The 16,779-nt window shown below is 42.5% G+C and overlaps 1 protein-coding gene across 3 annotated transcripts in view; it reads right to left on the bottom strand.

The window, feature by feature from the left end:
• B3GLCT (beta 3-glucosyltransferase) overlaps positions 1–16,779 on the bottom strand; it is a 120,152-nt gene that overhangs the window by 69,457 nt on the left and 33,916 nt on the right. For all 3 annotated transcript variants that reach the window (XM_043576345.1, XM_043576363.1, XM_043576352.1), the window contains 2 exons: positions 3,710–3,786; positions 3,148–3,259 (listed from right to left, as the gene is read on the bottom strand). In XM_043576345.1, the coding sequence (XP_043432280.1) occupies positions 3,148–3,259; positions 3,710–3,786 (189 nt within the window). The remainder of the gene's footprint in view (positions 1–3,147; positions 3,260–3,709; positions 3,787–16,779) is intronic.

The raw sequence follows: 16,779 nt of genomic DNA, 5'->3' as shown, positions 1-16,779 counted from the left end.
ATTATTCCCCTCCTTGTGGACACGGAAGCTGTCCATTTTGCTCACTGCTGTATCCTCACCAGCATACCTAACGCGTAATAAGTGCTCACCAGTTTTTGTTAAATGAATGGAGCAAGCCCAAGAAAGCTTCAAAAGGCAACTCCCCTATGAAAGAAGCGAAAGTAATTAAACCAAACACCCTAAGTCCTAAATGCTTTGCATATTTCTCTATTTCAACCATCACCACCTCACTCTCGGCTCCTTATCAGAAAAACGAGAGCAGGAGGGACACGGTGTTGTTTCTTCTGCTTATGGGTGTGTCCCCAGTACCTCCCAGGCTCTCGGTATCAGTCAATTCAGCAACAGGTCCTAACTGAACACATGTAAGCCATCAACAAAACTGTGTGTGAAGGTTACAGAACTACATCATGAGCTTCTTCCCGATGCTTTATGGAGATTTTAAGTCATCACTGGGCAAGAGGGATAATTATAAGGCAAATGGCTTTAGCTTAAGATAGAAAATTCGTGATCCTTTTTAAAAAAATCAATACTATAGCACTTTATCAAACTACTAAATGTTACCCAATATGAAAATCATCACATTTAACCTACCCTGTCGATATAGCTTGTTTAAAGAAAATAAAACACTCCAGGAGATTTTCAGCACCTTTCTCACGAACCCTTCACTGTTATAATCTCCTGTTGCAAATACAATTTTATACAGAACATGTTTCTATGTTTTAACTCCTAATGGCAGTGTCCAGCTATTATCTAGTATATAAGATTGTTTTCCAATATTTGGAAAGGGAGGAGATACTGTAAACTAATTTAAGGGAGAAATTAATATGGAATCTGTTGGAAAGGGCACTTCCCCTATCCTTCTTAATGATTTTCTTAATAGCTTCATAATAAAGACAATTATAATCAAGATAAACTGTAAAGGAATAACTCAGAGAATGTTGTATTAGTATCAGAGAAATACTCTTTACCAGCACCCTGGTTTCACCTCTATTAAAAAAAATGTCAAGACATTTCAGCAAATACATGCTCACATTAAAAGCATACGGCAGGGAAAAAAAGAAAGAATCCAGCAAGACACAGAAATTTATAGAAATCACCTGGAAAGGCAGTTTAACAAAGATTAATTACTTTAATAAAGATCAAAATTTCTCATTTAAAATATTGTATAACAGCATAAATTTGCATAAGAATGACAAAGATATGGAAGGGGAAAAGACATCAGAATCCAAAAAAAAAAAAAAAAGGCTGATGCTCTAACATACGACATAATTATTATTTTAATAGAGTTTATTTATGTCACTAGCAAAGCCGGGTTGGCTTTATAGCTTTGTTTCTAAAATTTCAAATGGTAGGGGGAAAAAGCACACTGGTTTGAGCTAACTTAAACATTATGTAATCTTTATTTCCTAATGCTAGTTTCAAAAGAAATAAAGCATCCTAGATTTCTTTTTTAAAGGCTGAGTTCAGAAGAGAGGAGGAAAGCATCTCATTTTACCTCTGTTCTGTACTTGCTTTTCATGAACTTGCTTTGAACTTTTAAATTTATCCTTCCAATTTTCATTAAAAAGCACAGTGAGTCACCATCTTCTGCACAGAATTAGAGCTATGGATAATGGAAAAATAATCTCCAGGTGAAATGAACACTAGGAGGAGATTAAAACTCCTATATCCTAAAAAACATTTGGGAGTTTTTCTCGAGTCAGAAGGAAACACAGCAGCCTAACAAATGTTTTACACGCAACATGGCCAAAGTACATGGATGCTGGTTAGCATCATCTGAAAAGACGGGATGAGACGCATTCGTAATTCTCTTCTCCTTCGAAGGATTTTTCTTTTTAACCCGACAACCTGCTCATTCAATTACGTCTGTATCTTCCCAGAAAGCAAAAGCACAAAAAGGAACCATAATGGACCCTTGCGGCTTTTAAAGAACATCGAAACCAGTGGTTCTGTTAAGGTAACAAACTTTCCGGTGTTTGAGAATGGTCACTGGTGCCCAACGTCATTCGTCTACATCAACAAACCAAGCAGACACCCAAGAAGCCACTTTTCCTTCCCCACACTCTCATTAAGCCTGATTTAGTTCGGGAGTGGGCACCAGAAGAGGGGTGGGGCAGGCATCCGGTGGTACCCCAAGGGCCCACTTCTGTTTATTCCAAGTTTAAAGATTCCACGTGGTGATCAGGGTATAACCCGGGCTTCTCCAAGAGAACTGCAGACCTGATGACTCTCACCATGTCTCCAAGACATCCTCCTGAGACGCAACGTGGGCCATCAGGAAGATGGCCATCACGGGGTTATTCAGCCATTCACAAATACTCACTGACCACCCATTACCTGTCAAATGCTCTGCTCAGTGCTAGCGACTTAGAAATAAACAAGATCCAATTGCTACGTTGTATCTGCCCAGAATAAAACAAAACCTGACAATATGAAAGATACGGATATGGAAAGTCGCACTGAACTACTAACACAAGATGCCCCCGTTACCTCCAGACCTTCGCAACTTTTGTTCCCTCTGCTTAAAACACTCTCTTTCTCTCCTGTTAACTCTTACTGGTCCTACAGGACTCAGATTAAAGTTCACCTCCTGTCGTGACCCTTCCAGATTAGGCTGGATGCCCTGCTATATGCTTCTAACAGCACCCTAGGCTTCCCTGACTATAAGCCATCTCCCTTTTTCTTGCTTCTTTAATGGCTTGTTTTCTCCCTGTCATTCTGTACCAGCCATGTCATCAGGATGTGCATCTGTCCTAGCCCCTGCTGTCATGGTGCTTGACACACAGTTGGCAACCAAGAAATAACTCCCATCTAAAATAATACGTGGTCATCATTGACAAAGAGAAATAAGCAATTTAAACTTATTTCTTAACTCTGGGTTATAGCTTTTTAACTCTCTGAAATTGCCACCACCTATAAATAGATTGGTTTCATTTAAAAAGGGTTCCTTATAAGTTCTATCCCTCTGAAAGCGACAGAAACCTCAAAGAGAAATGATTCAACACTGCTTCGAGACAGTCAACTGTTATTTCATTCTTTCTCATTTTAAACTAGGTGGTTTTATTAGATTGGCAAACCTCTTAAAATTAAATCTTCTCTTAAGCATTTCTTCCAACAGATAAGTACTGGTATTGAAATTGTATTCACCTTGGATGGGTCATATCTTCTGAGTGTTTCTAAGAGTTCTGGAATTTGTATTCTTGTCTCTTCTTCACAGAAGAAAATCCATGATGAATTTCTGCTATACGTTACAGAAAAGCTGACAAAGAGAAATAGGTTATGGTAATCACTTCTATAAAATGAGTTTATAATAAAGTTTAAAACTGACAAGCAGGATGAAAGACACAAAATGGCAAGAAATCTAGATTTTTCCCCTGTATTTTCCTTCAATGTATAGTTTCAAAAGCCAGATACTAATAGTTTATCAAACAGCTAGAATTCTTAAATTCTCTCTGCAACACCACCAGTCCAGAAGGGAGGCAATTTTCAAATGTAACTATCAAATACATCAACATTTTATCTTTTAAGAAAGCAATGTATTTAAAAATAGAAGCCATTCATGGTTAAAAGAATCAAGAAATCTGGGTAACGTAGTATTCATAAAAAACAGAGTTCAAATTTTCTTGACTCTGAGGAAAAACACACTCAATAAGAGGAGTGAATGTTCAGGTGGAAACGTCAAACTTCACACATTTCAAATTAAACATACTGTGGTAACAACGGAAGTATGGTCCATGCACCCTCCTGCTTAGACATCTGATGAAGGAGGAGGACTCTTGGGAGTTCCTGAAGAAACATTATCAAAGAGAAGAAATAAATAAAAGTACGATATGATCACTCTGATTAAAAAAAGAAAACACTCAATTTCTAAATGCAGGTATTTTTAGAGACCTGACATTTTACTCTCCTAACTACTTTCTTTTTTCTTCTCTTCACGAGCTACTAGAAATGAAGGATGCTGGCTGGATCCACACAATCTTTTGGTCATCCAGGCATAAAGCAGTGCAGAGGGCCTCGAAGAAGGGTCTCCACTGGTACCGGAGCTGACCTAAAATGTGCAGACTCGCAAAGGCGACTGGGAGGGAAGAGCCCAGAAGCAACCAGGCATAACTCAGAGGCACAGAAACAGATTTCACTGTGCAGACATCACAGGTAGCAGATGGAAAATAAAACCCTTCAGCTGAACAAAAGAGTATATAGAATATCCCGTTTATCTCACGTAAAAAAAAAAAAATTTAAGTGCACTAAAAAAAGCTAAAACACCATGGTAAGGAAGAGTATTTCTAAATACTAGAAATATAATCCTTAAGTACTCAGTCAATGATAGTAACAATAGAATTTTAAAACTTACAAACATAGGAGGAACTAAGATTCAGAAATAAGACACAACTATGGTTAAATAAATATGCATAAACACCAAGAGAGATTAATATGATTCAGGCCATGAATGTCAGCTTTGAAGTAAAGCACTATTCAATATATTTCACGTTATCACAAGCCCAGAGTCAGCTATATGATACGCTTGAACACCACCCTTCCAACAAACTTTAGTATATTCTGTGTTTTATTCTATTTCCTGGTAACTGTTGCAGACAAAAGACTTATGAAATTAAGAAAAGAATTATTAAGAATCAATGCCTAAATATTGGAACTATTACAACACTAATGTAGATTCCACACCAGCCTTTAAGTTCATATAAAGGATGGTTTTCAATATAAATACTTGGAATTATCAAATAAAGCTTCACTTATTTTATGTAGTATTTATTTTAACTTTCATGTACAAATATGAAATGCAAGAACAGTAATGAAAGGTTAAGTCAGACTAATAATATGGCATGTCAGAGAGAAAAAAACACCCGAAAGGCTGAATTAGCAGTTAATTACTCAGTAAAATTCAGGGCTTTCCTGCTGTTGATTATGAATTATGCAGTAGTTTCCAGTGACTTTTAAGAAATGGCTATATATGTATTATATATATTTATACCACATGTATATTCATGAGGGATTATATAAGAACAGAAATCATGTGTGAAGAGAACTAATATTATTAATAGTTGCATAAAACTTTCAAATAACTATGGCAGCATGTTAATACGAACCAGCCAGAAAAGAAACATAGCAAATACTTTAAAAGGATTTATAAGAAAATAAGTAGCAAATGAGCTATTGTGTAACAACTGAAAGTGTAATAATAAAGACTTCGAAACAATGGAAACGTCTTTATGTTAAATGGAAAAACAGACATGATTCCAAATACGTAAAATAAATTCACATATGAACAGAGACTAGGAAGGAACCAGAAAAATGAAAACATTTGTGTCAAGATGACCAAAGTATTACATCGATGCTTTTAAAATCCTTTAATGTAGTTAAAACACAGTTTAGTTTTAAAAATTTCTTGAGGAAAAATGAATACACCTCCAAATTCTTCCATACAAGTCCTATCCTTCCCGGTTATGGGAAATACGTAGGTGATGTCACTGGGTATCACAAAAAGGCTGTAAAAGGGCACCTTCCCAGCAAGGATGCAAAGACAGACTTATGAATAACCTCTGTCACAACAATAAAAGTGAAAAGGCAAAGTCTTAGCACAAAGGAGCTAAATTCTACTCTAAAATGAACTCTATGGATTACTAGTGGATTACACTAGCGAATTATAATCATCCCTGTCTCCATTCTTTTTTGTTTACTGAATCGTATGCCTGGGTTTCAGATCTGTTTCAGTCAGTGAACACAAAAATGGCAATCCAGCTTTCTGTACCCATCCCACCTCCAAATAGAAACATTCCAAAACCTAGTGGGCTATGTCGATACCTGTTTCCAAAGGTGTGTGAATGCCCTTGTCTCAAAAATATGTCTACCATGACATTCAGAAACCTGGTCTCAGCCACATGCAGAAGGATGAAACTAGACCACTTTCTCACACCACTCACAAAAATAAACTCAAAATGGATGAAGGACCTGAATGTGAGACAGGAAACCATCAAAACCCTAGAGGAGAAAGCCGGCACCAACTTCTTTGACCTCAGCCGCAGCAATTTCTTACTTGACACATCTCCAAAGGCAAGGGAATTAAAAGCAAAAATGAACTATTGGGACCTCATGACGATAAAAAGCTTCTGCACTGCAAAGGAAACAATCAACAAAACTAAAAAACCACCAACGGAATGGGAAAAGATGTTTGCAAATGACATATCGGACAAAGGGCTAGTATCCAAAATCTATAAAGAACTCACCAAACTCCACACCCAAAAAACCAAATAATCCAGTGAAGAAATGGGCAGAAGACGTGAACAGACACTTTTCCAAAAAAGACATCCAGATGGCCAACAGGCACATGAAAAGATGCTCAATGTCACTCCTCATCAGGGAAATACAAATCAAAACCACACAGATATCACCTTACGCCAGTCAGAGTGGCCAAAACGAACAAATCAGGAGACTACAGATGCTGGAGAGGATGTGGAGAAACGGGAACCCTCTTGCACTGTTGGTGGGAATGCAAACCGGTGCAGCTGCTCTGGAAAACAGTGTGGAGGCTCCTCAAAAAATTAAAAATAGACCTACCCTATGACCCAGAAGTAGCACTGCTAGGAATTTACCCAAGGGATACAGGAGTGCTGATGCATAGGGGCACATGTATCCCAATGTTTATAGCAGCACTCTCAACAATAGCCAAATTATGGAAAGAGCCTAAATGTCCGCCAACTGATGAAATGGATAAAGAGATTGTGGTTTACATACACAATGGAATACTACTTGACAATGAGAAAGAATGAAATCTGGCCATTTGCAGCAACGTGGATGGAACTGGAGAGTATTATGCTAAATGAAATAAGTCATACAGAGAAAGACAGATACCATATATTTTCACTCATAGGTGGATCTTGAGAAACTTAACAGAAGACCATGGGGGAAGGGAGAGGGGAGAAAAGTTACAGAGACGAAGGGAGGCAAACCATAAGAGACTCTTGGATACTGAGAACAAACCGAGGGTTGATGGGGGGTGGGGAAGGGGAAAGTAGGTGATGGGCATTGAGGAGGGCACTTGTTGGGATGAGCACTGGGTGTTGTACGGAAACCAATTTGTCAATAAATTATATTAAAAAAAAAGAAACCAGGTCTTACTTCTCAATTAACCCAAGGCCATTTCAATTATAAATAAATCTTCATCCACTAACCCCCCAAAAGGCCCAAGAGCTTTTATTCTTGTTTTTTATACACACACGTATGTGTATACGTGTGTATTTATATACAATGTACATGCATGTGTGTGTGTGTGTGTGTGTGTATATATATATATATACATATATATACATACATATATCCGGTGTGTGAATACAGATGCACACATGTTCACATGTGTTAGCACTGGGAAAAAATAATTTTTTTAAGAAAAAATAATTTAAAAGGTCACAATAAAATTTTCCACCAAATGATCTTCTCTCAGTTTTGACTACTTGGAATTGTAATAATTTATGCTCTATTTGTCTGTTACAAATAACACCACCACCAGATTTAGACCTCCGTACAGGTGCCGTATCACCAGCTTACAGCACTTTTATATGCAATGCAAGTTTTTTAATATGTAACTGGGTGGATGACTAAGAGAGTTTTCAAGTGAAATATCAAGGGGAAAGAAAATAAGAAAATGCTGCATCAGCAGAGCCATTTGGAATAAAAGCTACAGAAAAGGCGCCCATGCGTGCAGCACTGCCTGCCGTCAACCTAAATGATGCCTATTCACCAAACAATGCTACTATTTCAAACCTAAAAGGTAAGGCACAATTGTGTCAATAATGAGATAATGAGGGGTGCCTGGCTGGCTCAGTCAGTGGAGCTTGCGACTCTTGATCTCAGGGCTGTAGGTTCAAGCCCCACGTTGGGTGTAGAGCTTAAAAATAACCTCTTTAATTAAAAAAAAAAAAATGAGATAATGCCATAAGAGAGGCAGGCATAAACGGGCTACAAACAGGGCCTACTGTGGGCAAATGACAGAAAAGGGAAAGAAAATGAAAAAACGGACCACAGTTCACCTAAACTGCTTATATCAACTCTACCCGTGTCATTGAACCCGTCTGCCATTGCTTCCAGCATCTACCGGTCCCCTAACAAGTGCTTTGAGGTCAGAAAGCCCACTGGACATGCCGTCAGTGCTTCCTTTGAACGCGTTTTGGATCAAGGCATATGTTCGCACTTAAGGCCCCTAACATTTAAGAAGAGCAAACAAACACCTTCAAAACCAACGCTCCCATTCGTTCCCTGGCTCTGACACAAACCCATTCCCTTCGTTTGGCAAAGGGGTTCGATTCCACAGCTGAGCACCCTGACAGTGCTCTGCGAATGGAGACAGCCCTTCATTCTTGATATGGAAGCAAAATCACGAAAATTTATGTCTAGAAACACGAATAGTATGAAAGAACCAACATTTAAACATGGACGAAAACAGCTCAATACTTTATCACAAATAACTTCACTAGGCGAAGTTGGTTTTGAATCACTTTACTCTTCGAGCCTGTGTCTGGAAAGAACTCAACAAATTTAAGTTCAGGCCACCAGCCTTTTCCCTTCTCTACGGGCTGTTTCCCAATATTTGTAACTTGCCCCTACCTTAATTCAGAGTATAAACCTAGCAGAACAGGAGTTCATGGTCCAATTCGGTCTCAACATTCAGACCAAGTACTAAATTTGAAAGCAAAAGCCAAGGCTTTTGTTCAGTATTAGGCAATCGTTCTGAAAGACTGAATCCTGTTTTAAGACTGATTCCAGTTCAACCGCACTTCCAAATTCCAACTATTATATAGCCCTTAGGCACTGAACTGAGCTTTTAGACAAACACATGAATTATGATGAAAATTAACATCTGTTTATTGTTATGAGAAGGAGGTATATCTTATAGGATGCTGATAAAGGTGTATGATGTGTTGGTTGGTCAGACAGATTTACTAGTCTTTAAAAATCCGGTATTCATTTATGAACCAGTAGATTATATGTGATGCTGTAATAACGTGTCTTCCAGGAACCTGAGCCTATATTTAAAAAACATATATATTTTTTTCCAGGTACCTGTCTTAATCGCTATCTTTTCCTCACAAGAGAAAAATATTACCTCGTTATTTATAAAATTTATTTTTATTAACTCTTTACTTTGAAATGCATTACTAAATGCATTTTTATAGCTCAAATAAATCTGTGTTAACTAATCATTCATTCACGAAAGGCAGTACAGCTGAGTATTTAAGGACCTGATTTCTAGAGCCAAGGTACTTGCATCAGAGTTCTTGCTCTGGCTCCTCTGAGACGTGCAACCTTGAGCAACTTGCTTGCCCTGTCTGTGACTCTGTTATCTCATCGTTCGTGTGGGGACAGCCACAGTCCTGGGTACCAAGGAAGTTAATACATGCCACACATTTGGCACGTGCTGTGCACGTGATGGTGATTAATATAAGCATTGACTTTACAATATTTGTTGCACAACTACTATGTGCCAAGCACTGTTCTTTAAGTTTATTTATTTATTTTGAGAGAGAGAGAGTGCGCTCAGGGAAAGTTGGCTGTGCTCACTGCTGCGCTGCCCAACTCTTGTCTCCATCTGGTACCCACACCCCGGCCCCACGCATCGGAGATCTCACCAGTCCCTGCAACCCCACCTCTCTAACTCACGTGTTAGCTCCCAGAGGGGCTCCCTTTTCCTTTTATTCCCTCTTTCCCGGATACCCGGTGAGACCCACGATTACCGGCCGCCCTCAACGGGGGTCCCCCCCGTTGCTGCAGGCAGGAGTCTAGCAAACTCTTCACTGTTTGTTCGAGGCTCAGTTCAAATGCCTCGACAACAAAGCCTTCGCTGACGTTTCCAGGCAGGGCCGGGGGGGCCTCCTTGCCGGTGTTCTGGGAGTGTGGTACCGTTGCTGCTTCACAGGGCCACATGCAGCGTCTCCCCTACTACAATGAGCCTCCAGGAAGTGGGGGGGGGGGGCCTGCCGTCTACACTGACTCACCCACAAGAGGCCACCCTGCTCGGCATCGCCCCCCTCTAGCACCCCGTCCCCAAGCAGCACTTACCTTCTCTGCACACTTGCAGGTGCTGGCCCTTAACTTGGTCCCCACCGTACAGCTCTAGCCACTGTGTACCAACGTCACTACCAAGTCAGTGAGCTCTAAAGCTCACCGACTGTGGGCCCCTGGCTCCAGACTCAGTCCCGCGTGGCCACATCTGACTGGCTACACTCCATCATGGGCTGCCCTCCCCTGAGCCGGGGAGACCCAGCATCTGGCCTCTGATGTTCTTGCTGGACCAAGCCCCCAGCTCCCACCGGATACACACGGGACAGTGTTCTCCAAGACAGGGAAGGGGTTCAGATGCTACGCAGCCAAAAGGAGACAGATGCTCCCAACATGGCCTCCTCCACAGTGCGACGAATTCATGGCTGCTCAGGAACTGCCCCTGAGGCAATGTGAGTCTCACTGTCCTATTTTCTCCTGGGGCATCTTGCCCAGGTCCCGGCTTAAAGTAAGCTTTCAATGAGGATTCAGTAAATGAACGGATGAATAAATTCTTACTCGACGGCAACGTCATGAAGTCTCCAGTTTAATAATTAATGTGATGTCTTACCACCTATCAGTTAGTACAAGAAATGAACCTTTAGTAGGTAATTAAGCATCCAACCGCTCTCTCCTCAAAAGAGAACTTTAGTGGTAGCCAGTGACACTCCCAAAGCTAGCCTTTCAATGAAGGGCCTCATGCTGTCTCCTGGGCAATAAAAACATTTCTAAAAGCAGGGAACGCAAAACCGTTGTACTCAAACTTCCTCACACTGATCTATGAGAGGTTTTGCTCTGGCTTTCCTGACTTACCTCACGGAAATGAGGTTTTTCTAAACTAATGAACCAAAGAGACTAACTCTCCTCAAGAAAATAGTGACCTACAGGGGCACCTGGGTGGCTCAGTCGGTTGAGCGTCCGACTTCGGCTCAGGTCATGATCTCGCGGTTTGTGGGTTCGAGCCCCGCGTCAGGCTCTGTGCTGACAGCGCAGAGCCTGAAGCCTGCTTCAGATTCTGTCTGTCTGTCTCTCTCTCTCTGCCCCTCCTCCACTCACGCTCTGTCTCTCTCCCCTTCGGAAATAAATAAACATTAAAAAAATTATTAAAAAAAAAAAAGAAAATAGTGACTTACAAAACTTTCCACGAACAAGGAAAAGATATCATGTATTCATTCAGGTTGAGATTCATCCAGGTTTTAAATAAAGTTTGTACGGTAAAAGAAGGCAATAAAATTAGAAGGGTCTGTTCTTTTCGAAAGCTATTTAGTTGGGGGTGGGGAGAGCAGAGAGGTTTCTAAGCAGCTGCTTCGGCTCCATTTGTCCCAAAGCAGAAAATATAACCCAGCATCTGCCAAATGTAACGTATACAGCTTCAACATTCCCCCACCCCACCCCCAGAAAAAACTCATAAGCATGTCCCACCTCTGAACTTTCTTTTCTGTATTTGCAGGTTGCCTTAAAAACAGAAAAATAATGTATCTGTACTTCTGCCCATATTTGTCCCAGCGAGAACTCAGGACTCCCCTGTCCCCTGCACTCACCCCTACAGGGGCTGACTTCCCCACTCCCCACTCAAAGTGGTTCCCCAACCAAGCACGACCCTTGCCCTGTGCTATGTGTGGCTGAGCTCACACTTGACAGTCTTCAAAGCAGTGTCTGAATCTTTGTTTTACTAGAACCTACTGAAAACGCCATGATGATGCTTTGTATTCTGTCCTTTATTGTTTCCAATCTAATCTTGTTTTGAAAATTCCTTCGGAGAACAATACTGGTTTCTGTAACTTTAGGCAAGTGTTAACACCTAAGGCTTCTGAAGCTACTGTAAAAATGATCATGGTCCAGGATCCCCTGGGTTTCCTGGGTCCCAGGTCCCAGAAGGGAAAAGACAACTTTCAGAGGACCGCCTCTCCACCAAAACATAAACACAAGATACTCCCAGAGTGTCTTCATCAGAGGCTAGGATATGTTCCCACTTCAAGTAACAAATGTGTGTGTGTGTGTGTGCGTGCGCGCGCACGTGCACGCACACACACAAGTATTTTCACACAAATGTCCATTCAAAAAGGAAGTTTCTTAGGTTCAAAAAACAGAAGTCAAATCATAACACACACACAACACAGATGCTATGCACACAGTAGGCATTTGACAGGAAATACTGGTTTCATTTCCTGATTAAGAGATTTCCTGATTAATTAACTTCCTGATTAACAGACTGTTGCACAGACTCTCCGTATGGGTTTCTGTCAGCCTCACCTCCACGTGGCTTTTTGACTGTGCACCTCTTTAAAGAGCCAATCTTGGGGCGCCTGGGTGGCGCAGTCGGTTAAGCGTCCGACTTCAGCCAGGTCATGATCTCGCGGTCCGTGAGTTCGAGCCCCGCGTCAGGCTCTGGGCTGATGGCTCAGAGCCTGGAGCCTGTTTCCGATTCTGTGTCTCCCTCTCTCTCTGCCCCTCCCCCGTTCATGCTCTGTCTCTTTCTGTCCCAAAAATAAATAAATGTTGAAAAAAAAAATTTTTAAACAGCCAATCTTTGGGTAACTTCACATTATCCTTCCATCTGTAATGCAGGGAGGAAAAAAAAAAATCTAAGGAAAGAAAATAGCACTTCTTCAAAGTCTGTACCCTCATATCTACAGATCTGCATTTAGGAACCCCCTATTCAACCACATCCCCCATCTCACTGACTTTATTTCCAATCTCGCTACACATCTCCCTGTGAAGACATCTTTACACATCACCCAAACTGCTCCAAAAATCCCAGCTGCCACCTGGCGTCTTAAAAGTAAGCCTTCCTGGGGCGCCAGCCGAGACCCAGTGGGTAAAGCGTCCGACGTTGGCTCAGGTCATGATCTCGTGGTGCGGGGGGAGGGAGCCTCACATCGGACTCTGCGCTGACAGTGAGGAGCCTGCTTCAGAGTCTCTCTTTCTCCCTCTCTCTCTGCCCCTCCCCCACTCACGCTTTTTTTTTCCTCTCTCTCTCTCTCTCAAAATAAATACACTTTAAAAATAATACTAAAAGTAAGCCTTCCTGACAAGTTGTCTTTGTCTTCCAGTTCCAGCTTCCATGCTCTGAACTGACATCCCTCCAGCTCACTTTCCCCTTCACTCTCACATGAGTTGACACACCTTCCATCTTTGTCCTCTCAGGCTTCACGTGTACAAGGAAAACTATATTAACGTGTGCTTTTTACATACTGCTCTACGGCTTTGATGGCCTCAAACGGGCACCATCGTTCTAAAGGGCCCTGCGTATTGTCTAGAGATGTCCTGTTACATTCGTAAGTACCCAATACAACCACAGATGTCCAATTAATAGTTGTCAGATATTTTTAAATGCTTATCTTGGACTTCTCTTACCTACTTAATGATACAGTCATTTCTACCACGAAACAGGTACCATCGACCTCGTAAGTGCCGCAAAGAGCTAGCGTACCTTTTCGAACCCTTCACTCCACGGCAATCAAGAACGGCACTCTGCTCAGAGACGAGCACTTGGTGAAGTCTGCAGTCTCAGCGATTAGGAGAAACACATAACTATAAACCACAGAGCCATGATAAGCTGCATCGTAAGCGTCAACACTGGAGACGGGAATGATAACCCACGACGACTCGAATTATTTTAGCCGCAACCCCCGGTACAGCACTAAGTTTCAGACGGAAAGTCAGTTTAGGCTCCTGGTTTTATATTCACATTTAGATGAATGAAAAATGTTTGTGTTTTTAATAAGACCTCATTTTAGCCCCTTGAGGCAAAACAGGCGCAGGTAATGACTTGCCAAAGCAAAGAGAACAGCTAGAAGCAGATGCATAATCACAGAAACCATTAAATTTTTGCACCTTAATTTTTGGCAGATTTTGTAGTCAAGTGCAACCTGACAGGAGTAATGAATAAACAGCAGTTCTAGACATCTGGTAGTGTGGGAGGAATAGATATTTTGGGCTATCAGATAAATATTCAAATGATAAAACTTACTGTTGATCCCTCCCTCGGCAAGCAACTTTTGTGAATGCTAATGGTGGGCAAATCTCTGGGGAACCTGAACACTGCACGGTCCAGATCCCAAGTGATACGAGGGTCCCAGACATGCTGTTCAGTTAGAGGTACGGCGCACGCCTGCCAAACCGTGGGAGTGACCCCTCCACGAAGGAGCGAGCAAGCTCCCCATCACAGTGCTGGGGAGATCCTGACAACCTCTGCCTTAGACTCCTTTTCTCCCCTTCCATGGCTGATGAATTAGCTGTCAATTCTTACTCAAGAACATGTCAATTTCGAAGAGCAAGTCCCAGCTCAATTTTAAGCAGCGAACCATACCTGCCTCTTAAAGGGGCTTTGCACCACCCCCGTGTTTTGTGCATCTCAACATTTAATTCTCTGAATTTAACCTTATTGCTCGGTGTTCGTGTAGTTCTAGATCAGGCAAGCTCGCCATTGCCCCAAGTATTGTCTGTAGACCCTATGTTAGCTGTCAACAAGTCTTTGGATCTTTAAAATGCAGCTTTTAATCACATGCATGGCATAAAAAAAAAAACAACCCTATAAGGAGAAAAAATGAACCAATATCAGGTCCAGTTGCAGACTCTAAAATCTTTCTGGCCATTTCAACTACGAAAAGGCTGGATCTTAGCAGCAAACTAAATCCAAGTGTTAAAAGTTTTGTCAAAACTACCTCAGTATTCGTAGCTGACTTCCATCCTAGGAAAGAGTTTCAGAATAAGAAAAATAGACTACCTTACAATTAAAGGGAAGCTTCTTTATTGCTTTAGTCTAGACTCCATTTATTATCACAGAAATTAAATGCTGGAAAAGAAGGGTTTGCTTAATGATGTCGCTTAATTACGGGTCTTTAAACGTAAAACCAACATTGCCACCTAGTGGCAATAGAAGGCACCTACTAAACATATCTAAAACTGCAAACTGTAAACGTAAAGGACAATAAAAATTAAGTATAAGCAAACTGAAAACACAAGCATAAATTAAAGTGCTAGAAGAGGTATATACTTCCATGAAATGGAACTGCTTTCTAAGCCTTAAAAGCTGAGAAAAACGTATCCGTGAAAATAACAGTTCCTAACACTGTCGGTGTGTGGAATTATGCTAGGTGCCACAGGGGGAGACAAGAAGAGGTACAGAGGTCTTGCCTCCCTCCAGATTCTGAAGGCAGGATAGAGGCCCGAGAGGAGAAAGGGCACTGCGGAGAGCCCATGCGGAATACCAAAAGAGCGCCCCAGAAAGTAGTGCCCGTGGATGAAAACAGCCGTCATGGTAGACCAAGGTTACCAGAGAAGACACGGAGGAGAGGCTGTCAAAGTAACAATAATAATATTCCGCCTTACAAAGGAGGCAGGGGCACCTGGGGGGGCTCAGTCGGTCGAGCACCTGACTCCTGATTTTGGCTCAGTTTGTGATCTCACAGTCGTGAGGTCAAGCCCCAAGTCGGGCTCCGCACCGAGCGTGGAGCCTGCAACTTAAAAGGGAGGAGGCCCTGTCACAGGCTACAACATGGATGAACCTCTTGACAACATTACCACACTAAGTACAATAAGCCGGTAAAAAAAAAAAAAAAAAGAAAGACAAATACTGTAAGATGCCACTTATAACAATAACAACAGCGTCTGCGACAGCAAAGCACTCTGGGTGTGGATGCCTCCCGAGGTAAGGGCGCAGGCAGGACAGGCGCACAAGACGAACCCAGTGAAATGGACGTTTTGAGACCCTCTCTTACAAGCTCTGTCTTGGGAACAGGATAGTATTGATCGCTGTTTGAAAGGCTATTCCTTCAGGTTCCCTGACATCAGACAACGCACCTTCTCTGTGTTTCACGCACTCCTTCTGTCTCCCCAGAAACTGCTCCCACTCTGCCAGGCCCCCAGATCCTGGTTTTTCCCAGGCTCCCACTGCTCCCCTGAAAGCAGCACCTTCAGGCTTTCAGCTACTACCTGGGTACGTTCCCGATTCCAAATCCACCACCTTCGGGTCAAAGGTTTCTCCTGAGTTTAAAGCGAACAAAATCCAGGCTCAGGCAGCTGACACCTCCACCTGAGACTTCATCTATAGCAACCGGAAGTCATCTGCACCCTGCAAACCTGCCAATCCCATCCTCCACCTCACATGGTAGCCCCGTCCCTCCACACCAGACCTAGCGGGGCACTGGTCCTGATGCCTCCTGAGGCCTTCGCCCAAACTCCCCGGGTGTGGCTTCAAATCACCCCCTACTTCCCCCACTCCCCCCAGCTCCACTCCTCACCCCCGGCCCGGCACTTCCCAAACTGCCTGTGACAAAGCACCAGCAGCGGTCTACACCCCCATTTCGGGCCACGTTAGCTTGGATGGGTCCAAGGACCTTAGATTAGGCTCCTTGCCCCGGTCTTGGGTCTGTTCAGCTGCCTTCCTCACAACCACCAGAGTGACGGCTTTAAACGCAGACCCAACGGGTTGAGCCTAATGGCTCTCGCTACCAGTCATGTTCCCCCTGGGGGGTGCTTTCAGTAACAGTGACTGCGGGCTCCTCCTGCATGTGCTGCCATGTCTTGGATCTCTAAGAAACACTTCTCAAATGCCCAGAGGGCATCCTGAGAGGTCCTGAGAAAGGTCTGGGTCCTTAACAGGACACACAGCTCCTCTGTGGTCAGGTCCCTACCTGACCTTCCAGGTTGGCACCCACACTGCCCACCTCCTGCCCAACACGTTGCTGCCTTGAGCTGGCTGTCGACAGAGAAAGCCTCCCGGCTCCCTCT

This window comes from Prionailurus bengalensis, chromosome A1, assembly GCF_016509475.1.
Source record: "Prionailurus bengalensis isolate Pbe53 chromosome A1, Fcat_Pben_1.1_paternal_pri, whole genome shotgun sequence".
NCBI classification, from domain to species: domain Eukaryota; kingdom Metazoa; phylum Chordata; class Mammalia; order Carnivora; family Felidae; genus Prionailurus; species Prionailurus bengalensis.
The sequence above is the reverse complement of the archived record's forward strand: the minus strand, read 5'-3'. Positions and strand labels throughout refer to the sequence as shown.